Genomic DNA, 19951 nt, shown 5'->3' with positions numbered 1-19951 from the left:
CCCTCCTCCCCCTCCTCCCCCTCCTCCCCCTCCCCCCCTCCCCCCCCTCCCCCCCCTCCCCCCCTCCCCCCCTCCCCCCCCTCCCCCCCCTCCCCTCTCCCCCCCTCCTCCCCCTCCCCCTCCCCCTCCCCCTCCCCCTCCCCTCCCCCTCCCCCTCCCCCTCCCCCTCCCCCTCCCCCTCCCCCTCCCCCTCCCCTCCCCCTCCCCTCCCCCTCCCCCTCCCCTCCCCCTCCCCCTCCCCCTCCCCCTCCCCCTCTCTCTCTCTCTCTCTCTCTCTCTCTCTCTCTCTCTCTCTCTCTCCTCTCCCTCTCCTCTCCCTCTCCCTCTCCCTCTCCCTCTCCCTCTCCCTCTCCCTCTCTCTCTCTCTCTCTCTCTCTCTCTCTCTCCTCTCCCCTCTCCCCCTCCCCCCCCCCCCCCCTAGTTCACTGCTTATTATTTCCATTATTTAACACCAAGTGAAAATAGGACTAATGGATGTTTGAATGTCTGGATCTTTTTATCTCCCTATTTAAATATGGGCATCATATTATGTTAATTGATATTTCCTTGGAAGCTGAATAGCAATTACCAGTGATTCATATCAAACTAATTCCTCATGTCTACCCAGGGCTTTCATATGATTGTTTGTTTTCAGAAAGAATATTGTTTAGTGGTCTTTTTGAAAGAGTACTTGGAGAGGGTAATCTTTCACAGTATTTATATGATGTGCCAAATTCTGTTTCAAAGTTATTTGCATTTTTGCACCCACTCAAATCCATGATAGAAAAAAGTTATCACATTGAGAAAAAATACTTAATTACATTTTCTGTTCTTAATTCATCATCACATTGTCTGACAACATTAAAAGTGAAAATGGGGTATAAATTTAAAATTAAAATTATTCTTTCCAGTTTGAATTCCTGCTATGTTGTGCTATCATAACTTAATCTTTTTGATAGATTAAGTTTATTAAATTTGTATTGTTCTCTCTCACTTACTCTTCTCTGTTTCAGTAGAGCTCATGTTGTAATTCTTAAAGGTACAAATGCTTCATTAAGGCAATCAAATACCTAGTTCGTTTTGACCTACATTTTAGTGAATGTTGTGGTGTAGCAGATTTGTTGTGTATTGTGTTATAGGAGACTCCAAAGAAACTTACTGATCCTCTTTTTTTTCATTTTACTGGAAATTTTGCGATGAAAGATGTTGTTTGTTTGTGGCTGCAATTTTTAATGGAATCTTGAAGCAGAATTGATTCCCATTTAGTTGTATGATGGATTTTTTTTAAGGCTATAAAAATTTATAGCACACTGTATATTAAGTGTGCAGTACTTATTCTTGTAGGATTTGGAAGTACTTCTGGCTTTGGAAGTAATACTTCAGGCAACAGCTCATTTGGATTTGGATCAGCCACTAAACCCTCAGGAAGCCTCAGTGCAGGTTTGTTTGTAATTTTGTTTCTGTAAGTGGTTGTGCTGGTAAAGAAGTGATTTCAGATAACTGATTCTTACCTGGCATAACAGAAAGCATTTAGATTTACAGGTGTTTTAATGAAAGATGTCAAAATAAATACCTGAGATTCTCCTCTGATGTTCATCTGCAATTTTACTCTGCATTTTGAATTGTATTGTGTGTAGTTTGGAGTTACAAAACATATCAAAAGAAAAACACGGGAGCAATTTGTCTACTTTGTTTTCTTTAGTAAGCGTACACTTGTGGCATAATGACATATGTCATTCATATATTTCGTACAAATAAACCGTAATGATTTATGTAAGTAACAAAAAATGCTTAATCAAACAATATATTTTAAAAAATTACTCAAATATTAAATATGTAACACAACTATAAATTTCAACTCAATATAGAATACATCTCAACTTGTATATACACACACATATATATAGTAGACTACATAGTACAACTACTATATAGACACACACAACATAGTAAATTTTAAATTGTCCAATTTAAAGATTTAATTGCTATGGAGGATTTCTTACCCCTGACAAGGGAGGTCACTCTGCTTGGCAGGAGAGAATTGTGACTGTTGATTCTGAGGTTCTAACAGGTCTGAACACCTTCCTTCTCTAACAATTGTTATAGTAATGACAAATCCTTAAAAGGACCTCAACTGTGGCACGTTCTTTGGCCTTGGGGTATCCACCACTGCTTGAATTTTCTCAGCACGTTTGTGTAATCCTTGTGCACCAATGGTGTGACCACAGTAAGTTCAGAGATTTATTTACTATCAAAGCATGTATCCATATACAACTCTGAAATTTGTATTCTCCAGATAGCCACGAAACAAAGAAAAAACATGAAAGACGTTCAGAGAGAACATCAAACCTCCCATACAAAAAAAATGGCATCCCAATCATCAACTCCCCCTGCACAAAACGGAACAGAAATATTGACCCCCCCAAAAAAAAGACCGTCAGCCCCCAAACACCCTTCCCTTGTACAACAAAACAGAAAAGGAACGAGCGATTTTAAAAAAAAACACAATATAGAAACCATGTCTGAAAAAGCCCAGTACATAAATGCAATAGTCCAATCCATAAATGCAGAACCATGATACCATCCTACGATATCACTGCCATTCATCGAAAGAGAGGGATACCACATGAAGCAGAGGGGCCTACCCACCTGCCACAGTGAGCCACACCAATAGGCTGCTCACAGATTCCTCCTCTGGCAGCGATGAAAAGGCAGGCGTTCAGCACTGAAACTCTGACTCGCCTTCCAAGTGATGTTGGGTTTAAAGAATTCACACTTGTTGCATCATGCTCTGAGCCCATAATCTTCTAATCTTTTTAACACTGTCTTAGGAGTTTGGAGTTGTTCTTTGTCATCCTAAAATTGCTTCTAGGTAACACTGAATGCCTGGGCAGCCTTGCAGCACCTAGTCCATAGCTTTCTGCCAGAGTGCAGGTGCAGACGCTACTTCAAAAATAAGCCTATTATAGCGATAAGGCTTATGGTGAGAAACACTTTGGATGATTCTTCCATTTGTATCTGTAGATTGGGCTCAGCTAAGTCCACTTTGCTGAAGTAGTTTCCTCTAGTAAGTTTTGGAAAGATATCCTGTATCCTGGGCAGAAGGTATTGATCTACTTCAGTACTGGGTTGATGATGACCTTAGAATCAACACAGATCCTGACAGCCGATTCTTCTTGTCTTCTGGAACCACTGGCATTGCCCATGGGCTCCAGTCAGCCTTGGGAAGAATTCCTTCAGCCTCCATGCGATCTAGCTCACTGGCTACTCTATCATGGATGGTCTTTGCAAAATGTGGTTGTGGCATTTTTATTTAACATGATCTCATCCTTGATATGTTTGAGTTTACCAATACCATCCTTGAACATTGCGGTGGGACCATCCAGTACTTTTCTTAGTTCGCTTTCAGCTGACTCTCTATTGCAGGGGTTGTGGCATGCAAATGGTGGATGGATCTCCAATCAAGTTGTGGTTGTCTCAGCAATAAGCCCTACAATGCAGTCCCTCCTGTTTTTACCACATACAGGTCCAAAGTGGCCTGTTGGCTGTTGTGTTTCACTTATGAATATCATTCCCACAGGAGTTACCTTTTTTCCATTATAATTTCTTAGTTAGATATCTGCAGGCTTCAGTTTAATATCTTTGAAATGCCATTCTGTGGCATTCTGTAAAACAACTGAGCCAGTGCCCAATTCCATTTTAATTGATTTGCTGTTGTGACGAAAAACCAAGTTATCAGAAGATTGATGCTAATGAGAGAGAAAGAGAGAGATAAGGGAGACAATGGAGAAATGTTCAAAATGTTAATGAGAGAGGAGAGAGATTAACAAAAAGAGACACAATTCAGAATATTGACAGACCAGTTGCTTTGAACCTGAACTGTTTGAAATTGGATGGACAAGCGATACCCCAGCAGGGGGGATAAAAAGAACAGGTTCGCTAAGGCACGACACACACCACGAGATCATGAGATAACGAGACCCTGGAAGAGCGGTGTGCCCCACAAGTTGGTGGGAGTTTGGAGGTCTGGTTGGAGGGAACCGACCATAGACTCACAGGGTGAAAAGATACGATCGGCGGGAACCTGGTGTGTGTGTGTCTGCCCTTGCCTGGGTGCTGGGTTCACCGCGGAAGAACGGTCGTATCCGGAACGGAGGGGTCATAGTTGGTGACCACAGCGGGATAGAAGACATAAAAGGGTCCGCCCGAAAGCCAACTGCAAAGAACATAAAGGTCTGCTTGAATCAAAATTTGCATCTCTCTCTCTCTCTCTCTCTCTCTCTCTCTCTCTCTCTCTCTCTCTCTCTCTCTCTAACGGCACAACAGCGAACTGTACTAAGCTGAACTGAACTCTGCGTCACTTGAGACTTTTACCCCTAGACTGCAATAGAGCTTGATTGATTCCTATTACCCTAGTTCTGTGTACATGTGTGTTTTATCATTGCTAACCTGTTGCATTTATATCCTTACGATTAGAGTACTGTGTTACTTATTTCTTTAATAAAACTTTATTAGTTTCTAGTAATCCAGACTCCAACTAGTGGTCCATTTCTGCTGGTTTGGCAACCCAGTTACGGGGTACGTAACGCTGTCATTTCTGTCTGAGCCGTATTACTTGTTTCTAGTTAGTTTTCACATTGTAACTCTCAAGGTTACCGAGTTCTGTGTCACTCTCATCATTATCAGAATTTTCATCAACAGCATGCAGATTAGTGCTCTTTTTCAAAGTTTCAAAGTACCGTTATTATCAAAGAATGTATAAATTATACATCCGTGATTTGTTTACTTACAGGTAGCCACAAGGCAAGAAATCCAAAGAGCCCAATTAAAAAAAATAAAGACCAACACCCGACGTGCAAGGGAAATGGGGAAAATAAACAACAAATCATGCAAACAATAAAAACAACAACCATTCCAAACCAAAATGAGTCCTTAAATCTGAAACCCAGAGTAGGCCCAAAGCCTCGGTATTAGTCATCATATTAGCAGAGCATAGCAGCCAGGGCAGTCTTCATAGCCTCATGGAGAGAAGAGTGAACAAAATTCTGACACCCTGTCTTTCCAGTATATATGGTCAGCATTTAAATTGTCAAAATAGCGTATAGTACCTTGCACTAGGACCCAGGCACCACTGCGACGAAATACACTGGGCCTAGACCATGCTGGCCAACAACTTGCTCCGGGCCCAGATCTTGCCACCCAGCCCGAAGCTACTCTCGATTTCTCCAAATCGCTTGGCACTCTGGGTGTTCCAACCTTGCACCCCAGTCACAATTGACTTCATATTAGGTGTTAGTAGTGTTTTAGTCTATTTTCTTGCCTTTTGAACTACCAGTGAGCTGTTGCATATGTTCAGTAGCAGCATCTTAAACCAGAAGTTTTTGAAACTGCAACTTTTTCTTTTTTTCTCTTCCCTGTGCAGTCTGCTGAACATGCTTTTTGTATGTGTCCTACTTTGTTGCATTTTCTGCAAGTTTCTGCTTTAAACCTCCTTTGGTCCAGTGCATGTGAGCCCCCTCCGTAAGGGTAACACAATTTGATTGGCCAGGCAGGTTTCTGTTTGGAGGTTGCAATTTTTGTTCATGCTCACTCATTCCTGACTGCAACTCAATTGCATCTCTGTTGTTTCCATTGATACAGCAATTTAAACTGGTCTTTTAAATGTGAGTTGTGCTTCAGTTAGGAGCTGTTTTTTAATGCTTTCTTATCTTAACAATCACTTAGTGCATCTTCAAGCCTATTACTGAACTGACAGTGGTCAGACAATCTATTCAGTTCAGCAACATACACTGAAATGGACTCCCCTTCTTTTTGATTCTGCTTATGGGAAATAATTTACAAAAAAAAAAGCTTATCTTGGCACAAAATCATTCTGCTTATGGAACCTGAAAAATTCTGCAATCAACAATGGTTTAGCAAAGCTCATTTCGGCTGATCTGTTTGGAGCAGTCAAGCTTGTAAGCACACTGTATGCTCTTTCACCGATTACACGCAGCAAAGCTGGCGCTTATTTCTCATTGGCTATTCTATTTACTTCAAAGTACTGCTCAATTTATTCAGTATACATAACCCGATATCTGTTGCATGATCAAATGTGTCTATCTTTCCAATGTAGCTTGTCTTTTCTGCTTTTTAAAAATTTATTGTTATTATTATCACTCGGTACTCACTGTTTAAGAATCCACGGATTTCGTGCATTTTCTGCCTTTTTTTAAACTTGGAACATCTTTCAAGATGTTATTAAGAGGGGGAGGAGGAGTGATAAGAACTCCAACACCTTAACCAAAAGACCAATGGCAACTTACATTTGCTAAACCAGCATGACTACCCTGAAGCCTCCTTGAATTTCTTCCTTGTTTTATGTATTGTTGAACAGTGGTTAAGCAATGGCTTTTGGCAATCTAAGCATGAATATTCTGGGTTTAGGTAAATAATGTTTGTGTATATATATGTGTGTGTGTTTAAATTTGTGTATACAGTATATATGCCTCTCTCCCTCCCCTCCCCCTTCCTCTCATCAGTAATTCCACTTAATTAAGAATGTAAAAAACCCTTACTTACTTTGTATTAGAGAGTTACCTGGAATGTAATCATTATCCTGAGGTTATTTTTAAGTTTATTTTCATCTCATAATACGAGGGGTGATTGATAAGTTCGTGGCCCAAGGTAGAAGGAGTCAATTTTAGGAAACCTAGCACATTTATTTTTCAACATAGGCCTTTCCTACATGTACACACTTAGTCCAGTGGTCATGGAACATATGGATCCCTTCTTTGTAGAAGTGGTCCACAGCAGGGGTGATTGATAAGTTGGTGGCCTAAGGTAGAAGGAGATGAGTTATACAGCTCTCGTCACATGCAGTTCTACTCTTTGAGTGAAAATGCAGAAAGTTTGAAGTTTCTCCTCATCTCCTTCTACTTTAGGCCACAAACTTATCAATCACCCCTGCTGTGAACCACTTCTGGAGGTCCAAGACGCCAACTTCTACAAAGAAGGCATCCGTATGCTCCACGACCGCTGGACTAAGTGTGTAAATGTAGGGAAAATAAATGTAAACAACAGGAATTCTGCAGGTGCTGGAAATTCAAGCAACACATCAAAGTTGCTGGTGAATGCAGCAGGCCAGGCAGCATCTGTAGGAAGAGGTAGAAAAATAAGTAACAGATGGGGTACGAGGGGGAGGTGGGGCCTTAGTGGAAGTTAGAGAAGTCGATGTTCATGCCATCAGGTTGGAGGCTACCCAGACGGAATATGAGGTATTGTTCCTCCAACCTGAGTGTGGCTTCATCTTTACAGTAGAGGAGGCCGTGGATAGACATGTCAGAATGGGAATGGGACGTGGAATTAAAATGTGTGGCCACTGGGAGATCCTGCTTTCTCTGGCAGACAGAGTGTAGATGTTCAGCAAAGCGGTCTCCCAGTCTGCGTCAGGTCTCGCCAATATATAAAAGGCCACATCGGGAGCACCAGACGCAGTATATCACCCCAGCCGACTCACAGGTGAAGTGTTGCCTCACCTGGAAGGACTTTTTGGGGCCATGAATAGTGGTAAGGGAGGAAGTGTAAGGGCATGTGTAGCACTTGTTCCACTTACACAGATACCTCCTCTTATTTACCCCTCGATCGTGACCCCACTAAGGAGCACCAGGCCATTGTCTCCCACACCATCACCGACTTTATCCGCTCAGGGGCTCTCCCATCCACTGCTACCAACCTTATAGTTCCCACACCCCGCACTTCCCGTTTCTACCTCCGACCCAAGATCCACAAACCTGCCTGGCCTGGCCTGGCCGACCTATTGTCTCAGCTTGCTCCTGCCCCACCGAACTCGTTTCTGCATACCTCGACACGGTTTTATCACTCCTTGTGCAATCCCTTCCGACCTCTGTTCGTGACACTTCTCACGCTCTTAAACTTTTCAATGATTTTAAGTTCCCTGGCCCCCACCGCTTTATTTTCACCATGGATGTCCAGTCCTTATATACTTCCATCCCCCATCAGGAAGGTCTCAAAGCTCTACGCTTCTTTTTGGATTCCAGACCTAATCAGTTCCCCTCTACCACCACTCTGCTCCGTCTAGCGGAATTAGTCCTTACTCTTAATAATTTCTCCTTTGGCTCCTCCCACTTCCTCCAAACTAAAGGTGTAGCTATGGGCATCCGTATGGGTCCTAGCTATGCCTGCCTTTTTGTTGGGTTTGTGGAACAATCTATGTTCCGTGCCTATTCTGGTATCTGTCCCCCACTTTTCCTTCGCTACATCGACGACTGCATTGGCGCTGCTTCCTGCACGCGTGCAGAACTTGTTGACTTCATTAACTTTGCCTCCAACTTTCACCCTGCCCTCAAGTTTACCTGGTCCATTTCCGACACCTCCCTCCCCTTTCTAGATCTTTCTGTCTCTGTCTCTGGAGACAGCTTATCCACTGATGTCTACTATAAGCCTACTGACTCTCACAGCTATCTGGACTATTCCTCTTCTCACCCTGTCTCTTGCAAAAACGCCATCCCCTTCTCGCAATTCCTCCGTCTCCGCTGCATCTGCTCTCAGGATGAGGCTTTTCATTCTAGGATGAGGGAGATGTCTTCCTTCTTTAAAGAAAGGGGCTTCCCTTCCTCCACTATCAACTCTGCTCTTAAATGCATCTCCCCCATTTCACGTACATCTGCTCTCACTCCATCCTCCTGCCACCCCACTAGGAATAGGGTTCCCCTGGTCCTCACCTACCACCCCACCAGCCTCCGGGTCCAACATATTATTCTCCGTAACTTCCGCCACCTCCAACGGGATCCCACCACTAAGCACATCTTTCCCTCCCCCCCCCCCGCATTCCGCAGGGATCGCTCCCTACGCAACTCCCGTGTCCATTCGTCCCCCCCATCCCTCCCCACTGATCTCCCTCCTGGCACTTATCTGTGTAAGCGGAACAAGTGCTACACATGCCCTTACCACCATTCAGGGCCCCAAACAGTCCTTCCAGGTGAGGCAACACTTCACCTGTGAGTCGACTGGGGTGATATACTGCGTCCGGTGCTCCTGATGTGGCCTTTTATATATTGGCGAGACCCGATGCAGACTGGGAGACCGCTTTGCTGAACATCTACGCTCTGTCTGCCAGAAAAAGCAGGATCTCCCAGTGGCCACACATTTTAATTCCACATCCCATTCCCATTCTGACATGTCTATCCACGGCCTCCTCTACTGTAAAGATGAAGCCACACTCAGATTGGAGGAACAACACCTTATATTCTGTCTGGGTAGCCTCCAACCTGATGGCATGAACATCGACTTCTCTAACTTCCGCTAAGGCCCCACCTCCCCCTCGTACCCCATCTGTTACTTATTTTTATGCACACATTCTTTCTCTCACTCTCCTTTTTCTCCCTCTGTCCCTCTGAATATACCTCTTGCCCATCCTTTGGGTCCCCCTCCCCCCTTGTCTTTCTTCCCGGACCTCCTGTCCCATGATCCTCTCGTATCCCCTTTTGCCTATCACCTGTCCAGCTCTTGGCTCTATCCCTCCCCCTCCTGTCTTCTCCTATCATTTTGGATCTCCCCCTCCCCCTCCAACTTTCAAATCCCTTACTCACTCTTCCTTCAGTTAGTCCTGACGAAGGGTCTCGGCCTGAAACGTCGACTGCACCTCTTCCTACAGATGCTGCCTGGCCTGCTGCGTTCACCAGCAACTTTGATGTGTGTTGCTGGGAAAATAAATGTGCTAGGTTTTCTAAAATTGGCTCCTTATACCTTAGGCCACGAACTTATTAATCACCACTTGTACAAGTCTGAATCAAATGACAAATGTTGAAACAATGAAGTTGTCAAATGTTAGAAGTACCTATGTTGCTCTTCTATAACTCAGCTACCAACTATTCAAAATACAAATGGTGGTAATTCCTTAAATTCCATTTTTAACTATTTGCCTTCTTCTTGTATGCTCCCATTTAAGATGGGAAATAATTTACAAAAAAAAGCTTATCTTGACACAAAATCATCATTATGGCTGCTTCTAATTAATGAGAACTAAATTAAAGCTGTTAGACAATGAAGAATCAAGAACCGTTAAAATTTCTGTGTATTTTTAGGATAAAATTACTTGGTAGCTCCAATAAAAGCCAAGAAAAGTAGTGAAAAATAGTGCATTAAGTGCTAATTATAAATACGTGTGATGCTAGTGGTGTCGAAGGAAGAGTAAGAGGGGGAGATAAAGAGAACACATAAGAAAATTGTGTACTGCTTTATGTTGATGTTTATATGAGTGATCTGTGGCCCTTTATATTTTACCAGATTCACTTTTTCTTATTACTTCACCAGACCTTTTTTCTGTAAGGGGAGTAAGGGGCGACCGTGGATGACAAGGGAGGTCAAGGACAGTATAAAAATAAAAGTATAACATAGCAAGGATGAGTGGGAAGCCAGAGGATTGGGAGACTTTTAAGGAGCAACAGAAGATAACTAAAAAGACAATACGGGGAGAAAGATGAGGTACGAAGGTAAGTCAGCCAAAAATATAAAGGAGAATAGTAAAAGCTTCTTTTGGTATGTGAAGAGGAAAAAATTAGTTAAGACCAAAGTTGGGCCCTTGAAGACAGAAACGGGTGAAATTACTATGAGGAACAAGGAAATGGCAGACAAGCTGAACAGGTACTTTGGATATGTCTTCACTAGGGAAGACGTAAACAATCTCCCAGATGTAATAGTGGCCAGAGGACCTAGGGTAACAGAGGAACTGAAGGAAATTTGCATCAGGCACAAAATGGTGTTGGGTAAACTGATGAGACTGAAGGCTGATAAATCCCCAGTGCCTGATGGTCTGCATCTCAGGGTACTTAAGGAGGTGGCTCTAGAAATCGTGGACGCATTGGTAATAATTTTCCAATGTTCTATAGATTCAGGATCAGTTCCTGTGGATTGGAGGGTAGCTAATGTTATCCCACTTTTTAAGAAAGGAGGGAGAGAGAAAACAGGCAATTATAGACCAGTTAGTGGTGGGGAAGATGCTGGAATCAATTATAAAAGATGTAATAGCGGCATATTTGGATAGCAGTGGCAGGACAGGTCTGAGTCAGCATGGATTTACGAAGGGGAAATCATGCTTGACTAATCTTCTGGAATTTTTTGAGAATGTAACTATGAAAATGGACATGGGAAAGCCAGTGGATGTAGTGTACCTGGACCTTCAGAAAGTCTTTGATAAGTCCCACATAGGAGGTTAGTGTGCAAGATTAGAGCAAATGGTTTTGGGGGTAGGGTACTGATATGGATAGAAAATTGACTGGCAGACAGGAAACAAAGAGTAGGGATTAATGAGTCCTTTTCCGAATGGCAGACAGTGACTAGTGGGGTACCGCAAGGCTCGGTGCTGGGACCGCAGCTATTTACAATATACATTAATGATTTAGATGAAGGGATTAAAAGTAACTTTAGCACATTTGCAGATGACACAAAGCTGGGTGGCAGTGTGAAATGTGAGGAGGATGTTATGCGAATGCAGGGTGACTTGGACGGGTTGGGTGAGTGGGCAGATGCATAGCAGATGCAGTTTAATGTAGATAAATGTGAGGTTATCCACTTTGGTGACAAGAAAAGGAATGTAGATTACTATCTGAATGGTGTCAAGTTAGGAAAAGGGGAGTACAACGAGATCTAGGTGTCCTTGTTCATCAGTCACTGAAAGTAAGCATGTAGGTACAGCAGGCAGTGAAGAAAGCTAATGGCATGCTGGCCTTCATAACAAGGGGAATTGAGTATAGGAGCAAAGAGGTCCTCCTGCAGTTGTACAGGGCTCTGGTGAGACCACACCTGTAATACTATGTACAGTTTTGGTCTCCAAATTTGAGGAAGGACATTCTAGCTATTGAGGGAGTGCAGCGTAGATTCACGAAGTTAATTCCCGGGATGGCGGGACTGTCATATCTTGGAAGATTGGAGCGACTGGGGTTGTATACACTGGAATTTAGAAGGATGAGAGGAGATCTGATTGAAACATACAAGATTATTAAGGAATTGGACACGCTAGAGGCAGGAAACATGTTCCCGATGTTGGGGGAGTCCAGAACCAGAGGCCATAGTTTAAGAGTAAGGGGTAGACAATTTAGAATGGAGTTGAGGAAAAACTTTTTCACACAGAGGGTTGTGGTTCTGTGGAATGCTCTGCCTCAGAAGGCAGTGGAGGCCAATTCTCTGGATTCTTTCAAAAAAGAGTTAGATAGAGCTCTTAAAGATAGAGGAGTGAAGGGATATGGGGAGAAGGCAGGAAAAGGGTACTGATTGTGGATGATCAGTCATGATCACAGTGAATGGTGGTGCTGGCTCAAAGGGCTGAATGGCTTACTCCTACACCTATTGTCTATTGTTTTCATCTATAGAATTTTATGCATTAGCACCTGTTTGGGTTTCATATATTATTCAGCAATTTTCATGTTTTATTTCCTTTATTCTGCACATTATTCTTGATCACGTACCCAAGGAACATTTTAGCCACATACCTTTAGGCTAAAAAAAAATACATTATTTTTCAGATATATTTGTCAAATTAGCTCCATTTATTAGATAATTTTGATTTCACTTTCACTTTCACTATTTGTCAGATGTTATTAAGTGTACAGCATAATTTCTGGCACTAGAGATGTCTCTTTTGAGGTGCAGAACATGCTGTGGAAACATTTGTGTTCTATGTGGACCATTCATTGGAGTGCTTCAGGCTTTAAGAGCCATATCTCAGTGAATATAACTTATTGTTAAAACAGTACTTTTTTATGGGGTGGGAACACAATATTTGACATTGTGTTTGTGGTTAAGATCATACACTTTTTAATGGAAAACGTTTTCCTAGACACTTTGCCTATTGGCACAAAATTAAACCTTAGTTTCATGAGAGCCGTAAGATTACACCCTTAGAATTTAGGAAACGGAACTATTTATGACAGTTTTAACATTAGGGCCCCTTATGAAATTCAATAAATTCTTATTTATGACCAGCTTTTTCCCCCCATATAGAAGCAAAGCATTGTAGATGCTCAACTTGAGTTAAATCAGGTGGTTTTAGAAGTACTGCAGCACAACAGGAGTATCCCTGCATGTTAAAAATGTTTTGTTTATTTGGCAAATGTTAATCATATTCAAAAAACAGATTTTAAGACCAATTGAAGGAAATTGAATTTGCATTCATAATTCCTATTTGCTTTATTGTACCAAGAGACACTGGGTAAACTTTGTTTTACATACTATCCATTCAGATAATTCTGAACCATTAATACTGCTGGGTGGTGGAAAGGCAATAATAGAATGCAGAATATAGTGTCATCGTTCCTGTTACAAAGAACCTGTAGTGCAGGTAGACAAATAAGGTGCAAGGGCCATGACAAGGTAAAAATGAGTTCCTGATCTCTCATTCTACCATCCAAGAGGTCTGTTCAAGAGTCTTATCATAATGGAATAGAAGATTTACTTGAGCATGGTGGCAACACACACAAAATGATGGAGGATCTCAGCGGATCAGGTAGAATCTATGGAAAGGAATAAACAGTCAACATTTTGGGCCGAGACCCTTCATCAGAACTGGAAATGAGGTGGGGGAGGAGAAGAGGCCAGAATAAGAAGGTAGGGGTGTGTGAGAGAAAGGAGGACATGTTAGTAGGTGATAAGTGAAGCTAGGTGGGTTGGGTTGGGGAGATGAAGTAATAAGCTGGGCGGTGATGGATGGAAAAGAAGAAATCTGATAGGAGAGGAGTGTGGATCATGGGAGAAAGGGAAGGAGGATGGGCACCGTTGATAGGCAAGTGAGGAGAAGTGGTAAGAGGGGACCAAGAGCGGGAATGGAAGAAGAGGGAAGAGGAAGGAGGAAAATTATTGGAAGTTAGAGGAATCATTCATGCTCTCAAGTTGGAGGCTACTCATACAGATGTGGTGCTGCGTGCTTTCAAACTTTTGTATCTTCTATTCGATAAAAGGGGTTGGGGGAGTCTTTGAATTATGTTGGCTGCTTTCCTGAGTTGGGGAAGAGTGGACAGAATCCATGGAAGGGAGGCTTGATTTGGGATAGATTGAGCTGTGTGCTCAACACTTTGCAACTCCTTATGGTCTTGGGCAGAGTAATTACCATACAAAACTGTGATGCGTCTGGATGGGATGTTTTCTGTGGTGGTCTTATAATGAAGGATGTTGATGCTAAATTAAGAGATGAACAAGGAGGCTTCTGCAAGAACAGATCATGTAACTGACAAAATAGCCACACTGCACATTATAGTTGAGCAATCATTTGAGTGGAATTCATCTCTATACATCACCTTCATCAATTATGAAAAAGCTTTTGGTAGTGTACACAGAGACTCGGTAGAGAATCCCTGTGGCACTATGGAGTACCAAGCAAGATAGTCAGATCAAGAATTCATACAAGAGAAGGTCCTACAGCGTCAACTATGATGGGCAGCTCACCAGCAATTTTAAGGTGAAGAAAGGAGTCAGACAAGGGTGCCTGATGTCCCCTTTCCTGTTCTTTCTGGTCATAGACTGGATCATCAAGATAACTACAGCACAGAAAAGAAATGGGAGCCAGTCAAACCCAATGGAAACATCTGGACACCCAGGATTTTGTGCTGATATATCTGTCCTGTTCCATATCCACAGGCAGATGCAAGAAAAGGCAACACACCTGGCAACTACAGCATCACAAGTGGGCCTTACCATCCACAATGAGAAAACTAAAGACTTCAAGAGCAACTCAACCTGTATTGACCCAGTCATTCTCAAGGGACGTCCACTTGAGGAGATAGAAGTCTTCACCTACCAAGATGCAGGATGTTGGAGATCTTTTACCAGTCTGTTGTAGCAAGTGCAGTCTTCTTTGCAGCTTTATACTTGGGGAACAGCATCGGTGCTGGTGATGCAAAAAAAAAACCTAACTAAACTCATCAAAAAGGTTGCATCCATCCTTGGCTACAACCCAGACTCTTTTGAGTTAGTGGTGGAGAGGAGGCCACTAAACAAACTGTTATCCATTATGGACAATCTGGCACATCTTCTCCATGACCTATTGCATAAGCAGCGGGAGCATCCTTTCGAACAGACTCATTCAGCTCCTTTGTCACAAGAATCGTCACAGAAAATCCTTCTTACCAAATGCAATAAGCATATACAACACTTCATCTCTGTGTGTCAGGAGAACACACATTATAATACAATTGTCTCTTTTATTATTTCGTACATTATTGCACATTGGTAAATTGTTATTGTGTATATTATTATTCTGTACTTTATTAGTTAATGGTATTGTATTTATTATTATTGCTAGGTGTGTTTTTAAATGCTGCCAAAACAAAATAATTTCCGACTCTGGATCAATAAAGTACTTATTATTATTATTAATATTACCTAGCAGTGTCACTGACAGACAGGGTGGAACCGATCTGGATGTCAAGGATCGGCAAAGTTAGGGTAACCTTCATCCATTTCAAGAGCATCTGGCCTTCCAGGGAGCTGTCACAGGGCACTAAGATGAGGCTGTTCAACTCCATTGTGAAGTCAGTTCTTCTGTATGGGGCAGAGACTTGGAGGAGAACAAAGATTATAATTAGGAAATTGCAGCCCTATATTAATAGCAGTCTGAGAAAATCTGCCAGACCCGCTGGCCAGAAGTCATCAGCAACACCAATCTATGGCAGAGAACATACCAGCTAGCAGCAGAAGAATTAAGGGAAAGAAGATGGAGATGGATAGGACACACCATGTACCAACGTCACCAGGCAAGCGCTAACGTGAAATCCTCAGGGGAAAGCAGAAGAGAGGCCAGCCTAAGAACACCTAGCAACGTAACTTAAAGCTTGAAGTACTCTTATATTTGCACAGTTTTTGTCTTTTCTACATTAGTTGTTTGTCTGCGCTGTTGGGTGTGATCTTTATTTGATTCTGTTATGGTTCTTGGATTTATTGAGTATGCCTGTAAGTAAAGAAATCTCCAGGTTGTATATGCTGGCACACATGTACTTTGATAATAAATTTACTTTGAACTTCGAATTTTGAACTTTGAAGAGTGGGAATAAAGGGGTCCTTTTCTGGCGTGTTGCAGTGATGAGTAGTGTTCCACAGGGTCAGTATTGGGACCTCTTCTTTTCACATTATATGTCAATGATTTGGATGATGTAACTGGTGACTTTGTGGCTAAATTAGCAGAATATACAAAGATAGGTGGAGGGGCAGCTAGTATTACAGCAGGGAGTTTCAGAGAATGGGCAAATAAGCAGCATATGGAATATAGTGTAGGGAAGTGTATGGTCATACACTTTGGTAGAAGAAATAAAGGCATAGACTATTTTCCAAATAGGGAGAAAATTCAAAAATTAGAGCTGCAAAGGGACTTGGGAGTCCTTGTGCAGGATTCCCAAAAGGTTAACTTGCAGATTGAGTCAATGGTAAGGAAGGCAAATGCAATGTTAGCATTCATTTCAAGAGCACTCTAATATAAGAGCAAGGATGTAATGTTGAGGGTTTATAATACATTGGTCAGACCGCACTTGGAGGATTGTGAGCAGTTTTGGGCCCCTTATCTAAGAAAAGACGTGTTGTCATTAGAGAGGGTCAGAGGAGGTTCACGAAAATTATTCTGGAATGCAAGGATTAATGCACGAGGAGTGTTTGAAGGCCCTGGGCCTGTACTCGCTGGAATTTAGAAGAAATAGTGAAAATCTCATTGAAAACTATCAAATATTGAAAGGCCTAGATAGAATGGATGTGGAGAGCATGTTTCCTATAGTGGGTGAGTCTAGGACTAGAGGGCACAATCTCAAAATAGAGTGATTTGGATTTAGAACAGAGATGAGGTGGAATTTCTTTAGCCAAGAGGTGGTGAATCTGTTGAATTCTTTGCCATGGAAGTCATTGAGTATATTTAACGTGGAGTTTGATAGGTTCTCCATTAGTCAGGGTGTCAAAGGTTATGGGGAGAAGGCAGGAGATTGGGGTTGAGGGATATCCACTATGATGAAATGGTGGAGCAGATTCAATCAGCTGAATTGACTAATTCTGCTCCTATCTCTTATGATTTCATCGTCTCTTCATTTCTGTGGACTTTAGTCCATGTGGCTTTTATTAACATGTGAAACACCCAGCAATCTCTTTTGATTCTGAGATTCACAGATTCAAGTATTCTGTGGAGGGAACCTTAGCTAGTTGTCACCTCCTCAATGTGTGGATGTTGCATCCACTATGCTGTCCTTTCATGTAGATATAGTAATAGCATTATCCCAGTGCGCAAATTTGGGATGTCTGATCTGAATAAACAGTTGGATTGAGAAGGTGGTGATCTGAGGGGGGCAGGATACGTTTAATATTCTGGGAAGATGCAGCAGCATCTTTGGCATCTGTAAAGCGATCCTATCAGATCTTTGTGGCTTAGCTCTCTTTGTTAATGGATACAGTTTATCTGAAGCTGACTAGATACTACTAATGTTTTGATTTTAATTAGGATGTTTTTTGCATAATTTTATTTCTTACTACCTGTTGTACTTATTGGTCTCATTTTGAGGAGGCTTGCATGAACAGCATGAGCAATGAAATGTGAAAATTAACATGCAGGTATGCTTGTTTTGTAAGAATGATACACAACTCAAATGCATCAAATACTTCAACCTCAGTGTCATGGCTAAATCCTACTAAATGTCTTGTGAGCCATCTCTTTTACAGAAATGTCACTGATTATTTGCTGGTTTTAATTTTCATTTTTTAAAATACAATTATTTTTATTTAGGAAACTGCCATTGTGTATATTTTGATATTTATTTTTGTAAATTGATATAATGATTCCTAGAATAGTGTGCAATTTGATTGTCTGTTAGTTAGCTCTCTTCCCAAGCATTATCATCATAGTACTTGAAAATATTATTTTGCAGTACCAGTGCCATCCATTAATTATATTCATACATAACCTGATGAAACAGAACATTTAATTGCATAGTTAAATATTACTTTTGAAATATAATGCTTGAAATGGTACAAAATATTTGTTTTCTTACCATTTTAATACATATATTTAACCTATTTATATTTTGGGTGGATTTGAAAAAAAAAGGATAAATGCATTTAAATTCCTCAGCTTTTATTTGTAAATAAATGATTGGAAATTCAATCTTGAGTTTTGGTTCTAAATTTACCGTGTTGGGACATATCCAGTTTGCGATCTTCTGCTAAAAATATTTGATTCATATAATTAAACTGGACAAGATTGGATCATTTAAAGCTATATGATATTGTTTTGAAAACTACACAATTTATGTGTGCACAATTTGAACTGTTTGCAGTTCAAAAATGCCATTTTAGAGATTTAAACTCTGTAGTGTTCTTATGTTCTTATAATTAATTCTTATATTCTGTGCATTGAATGTAGAAAGAAAATATATGTCTTTCTTCTTGTTAAAAGAGTCTCACTAATTTGTAGTCCTAAACCAAGAGTCCATTCAACACAGTGATTTGCTTTTGCTACTTAACAAATGACTGCATTTTGAAAAAACAGAATGGATAGAAGAAAGTTCATGAGTTATTTTTGGTTTTTTTCATGTGCAAGGCTTTGGCAGCTCAACCACATCTGGATTTAACTTCAATAATCCTGGGATCACAGCGTCTGCTGGCCTGACCTTTGGTGCATCCAATCCTTCAACATCAGGCCTTAGCAGTAATCCTGGGGGACAGCTACTTCAATTGAAGAAACCACCAGCTGGCAACAAACGAGGCAAAAGATAGAGAATTATCAGTTTGGACAGGGGCACATATTTCTTAAAATAGGCATGACTCATGGTTCTGTGTCCCAAATATGTTTTTTTTAATAGCTGTAGATAGAAAACTACCAACAAATAGAATGTTTATATTTGACCAGGTGAGCTTTAATCAGAAATTCCTCATTTTCCAGAAGGAATCTGATATCAATGAGTTTTCACAGTGAAGATTATATTTTTGAAAGTAAGTTTGAGTTATCAAGGTACTTTGGGTGAGAGCTTTGGTAGTGGTGACTTTCCTTTAATATATAATGTCTATTTTTGTAATGTTAAAGGATACTCCAATTGTATGCCTTTATTAGTAAGGGAGGAAGTGAGATATGTTGAGTTGGATGAGATTGCAAGTGAATGTCATTGATGTCCTGAATTTCACCATGTGCATGAGGAGCTGCTTCGTGCAGACTTAATTTGGTATTCACTTTTCTGTAACTTTTCAAGGCCAGTTTTGTTTTCAAAATAATTTTCTTTGTGACTTCCAAGTTATTTATGTATGTTTGTTCCAAAACTGTAGTTAAATGGTCACATATGTGACAACGTATTTGAAAATTGTTGTGAAGTCTTGTATTTGGGGGGAAATTGTTAATTTTGTTAAAATAAAGCAACTTCTGCAAGTTTTGTTGTGCTGTATATTTCTATAAAAACCTACTTCTATGATTTGGATGCTGGTACCACTCCCTGACTATAGTAACATAACAATGGACTTGTGGAAATTGGCTATGTACTATTTTCTTTTTAAGGAAAAATAAATTTGGGTTATTTGTGTGTCAAAACTACAGTACATTTTCCAGTTTTGGAGAATGCCTTTAAAATGCTTGAGGATCAAATAATTGTCCTACAGAAAATTTCAATATTATTTCAGTTCTGTAAAATTAATCCTAGTTCAGTTCTAACTGCAAGACTATTTTTAACATGGAAATCCATTAAAATGTTGATATTTAAGATTTTTACTTTACAGAACTAGCACTAAGACTATTAAAGTTTCTGATTATAGTACTGCATTTGGATTTGAAATTTCAGTACAGAGGTTTACAAATGCTGTTGCTTCTAGTTTTCACAAGAATTTGAACACCATCTCATTTATACCATAAGATTTAGAAATGTTTGTATTTATGCAACTGAACAGAGTGCACCAAACTAAATACAGTGTAAGGACTGAGGAAGAGAAACTTCAAGTGTCATTACTGTATTTGTTCCACTGTTCAAAACCA

The 19951-nt window shown here is 40.9% G+C and overlaps 1 protein-coding gene across 4 annotated transcripts in view; it reads left to right on the top strand.

The window, feature by feature from the left end:
- Positions 1-19341, top strand: part of nup58 (nucleoporin 58) — a 70245-nt gene extending 50904 nt beyond the window's left edge. For 2 of the 4 annotated variants that reach the window (XM_072263017.1, XM_072263016.1), the window contains exons 15-16: positions 1324-1419; positions 18536-19341. In XM_072263017.1, the coding sequence (XP_072119118.1) occupies positions 1324-1419; positions 18536-18711 (272 nt within the window). In that variant the 3' untranslated portion in view covers positions 18712-19341. The remainder of the gene's footprint in view (positions 1-1323; positions 1420-18535) is intronic. The other 2 variants (XM_072263020.1, XM_072263018.1) reach the window with 1 other exon arrangement.
- Positions 19342-19951: the final 610 nt, after the last annotated feature.

The sequence above is a fragment of the Mobula birostris genome, chromosome 7 (assembly GCF_030028105.1).
Source record: "Mobula birostris isolate sMobBir1 chromosome 7, sMobBir1.hap1, whole genome shotgun sequence".
In the NCBI taxonomy this organism is placed as follows: domain Eukaryota; kingdom Metazoa; phylum Chordata; class Chondrichthyes; order Myliobatiformes; family Myliobatidae; genus Mobula; species Mobula birostris.
This window is presented reverse-complemented; position numbering and strand designations above follow the sequence as displayed.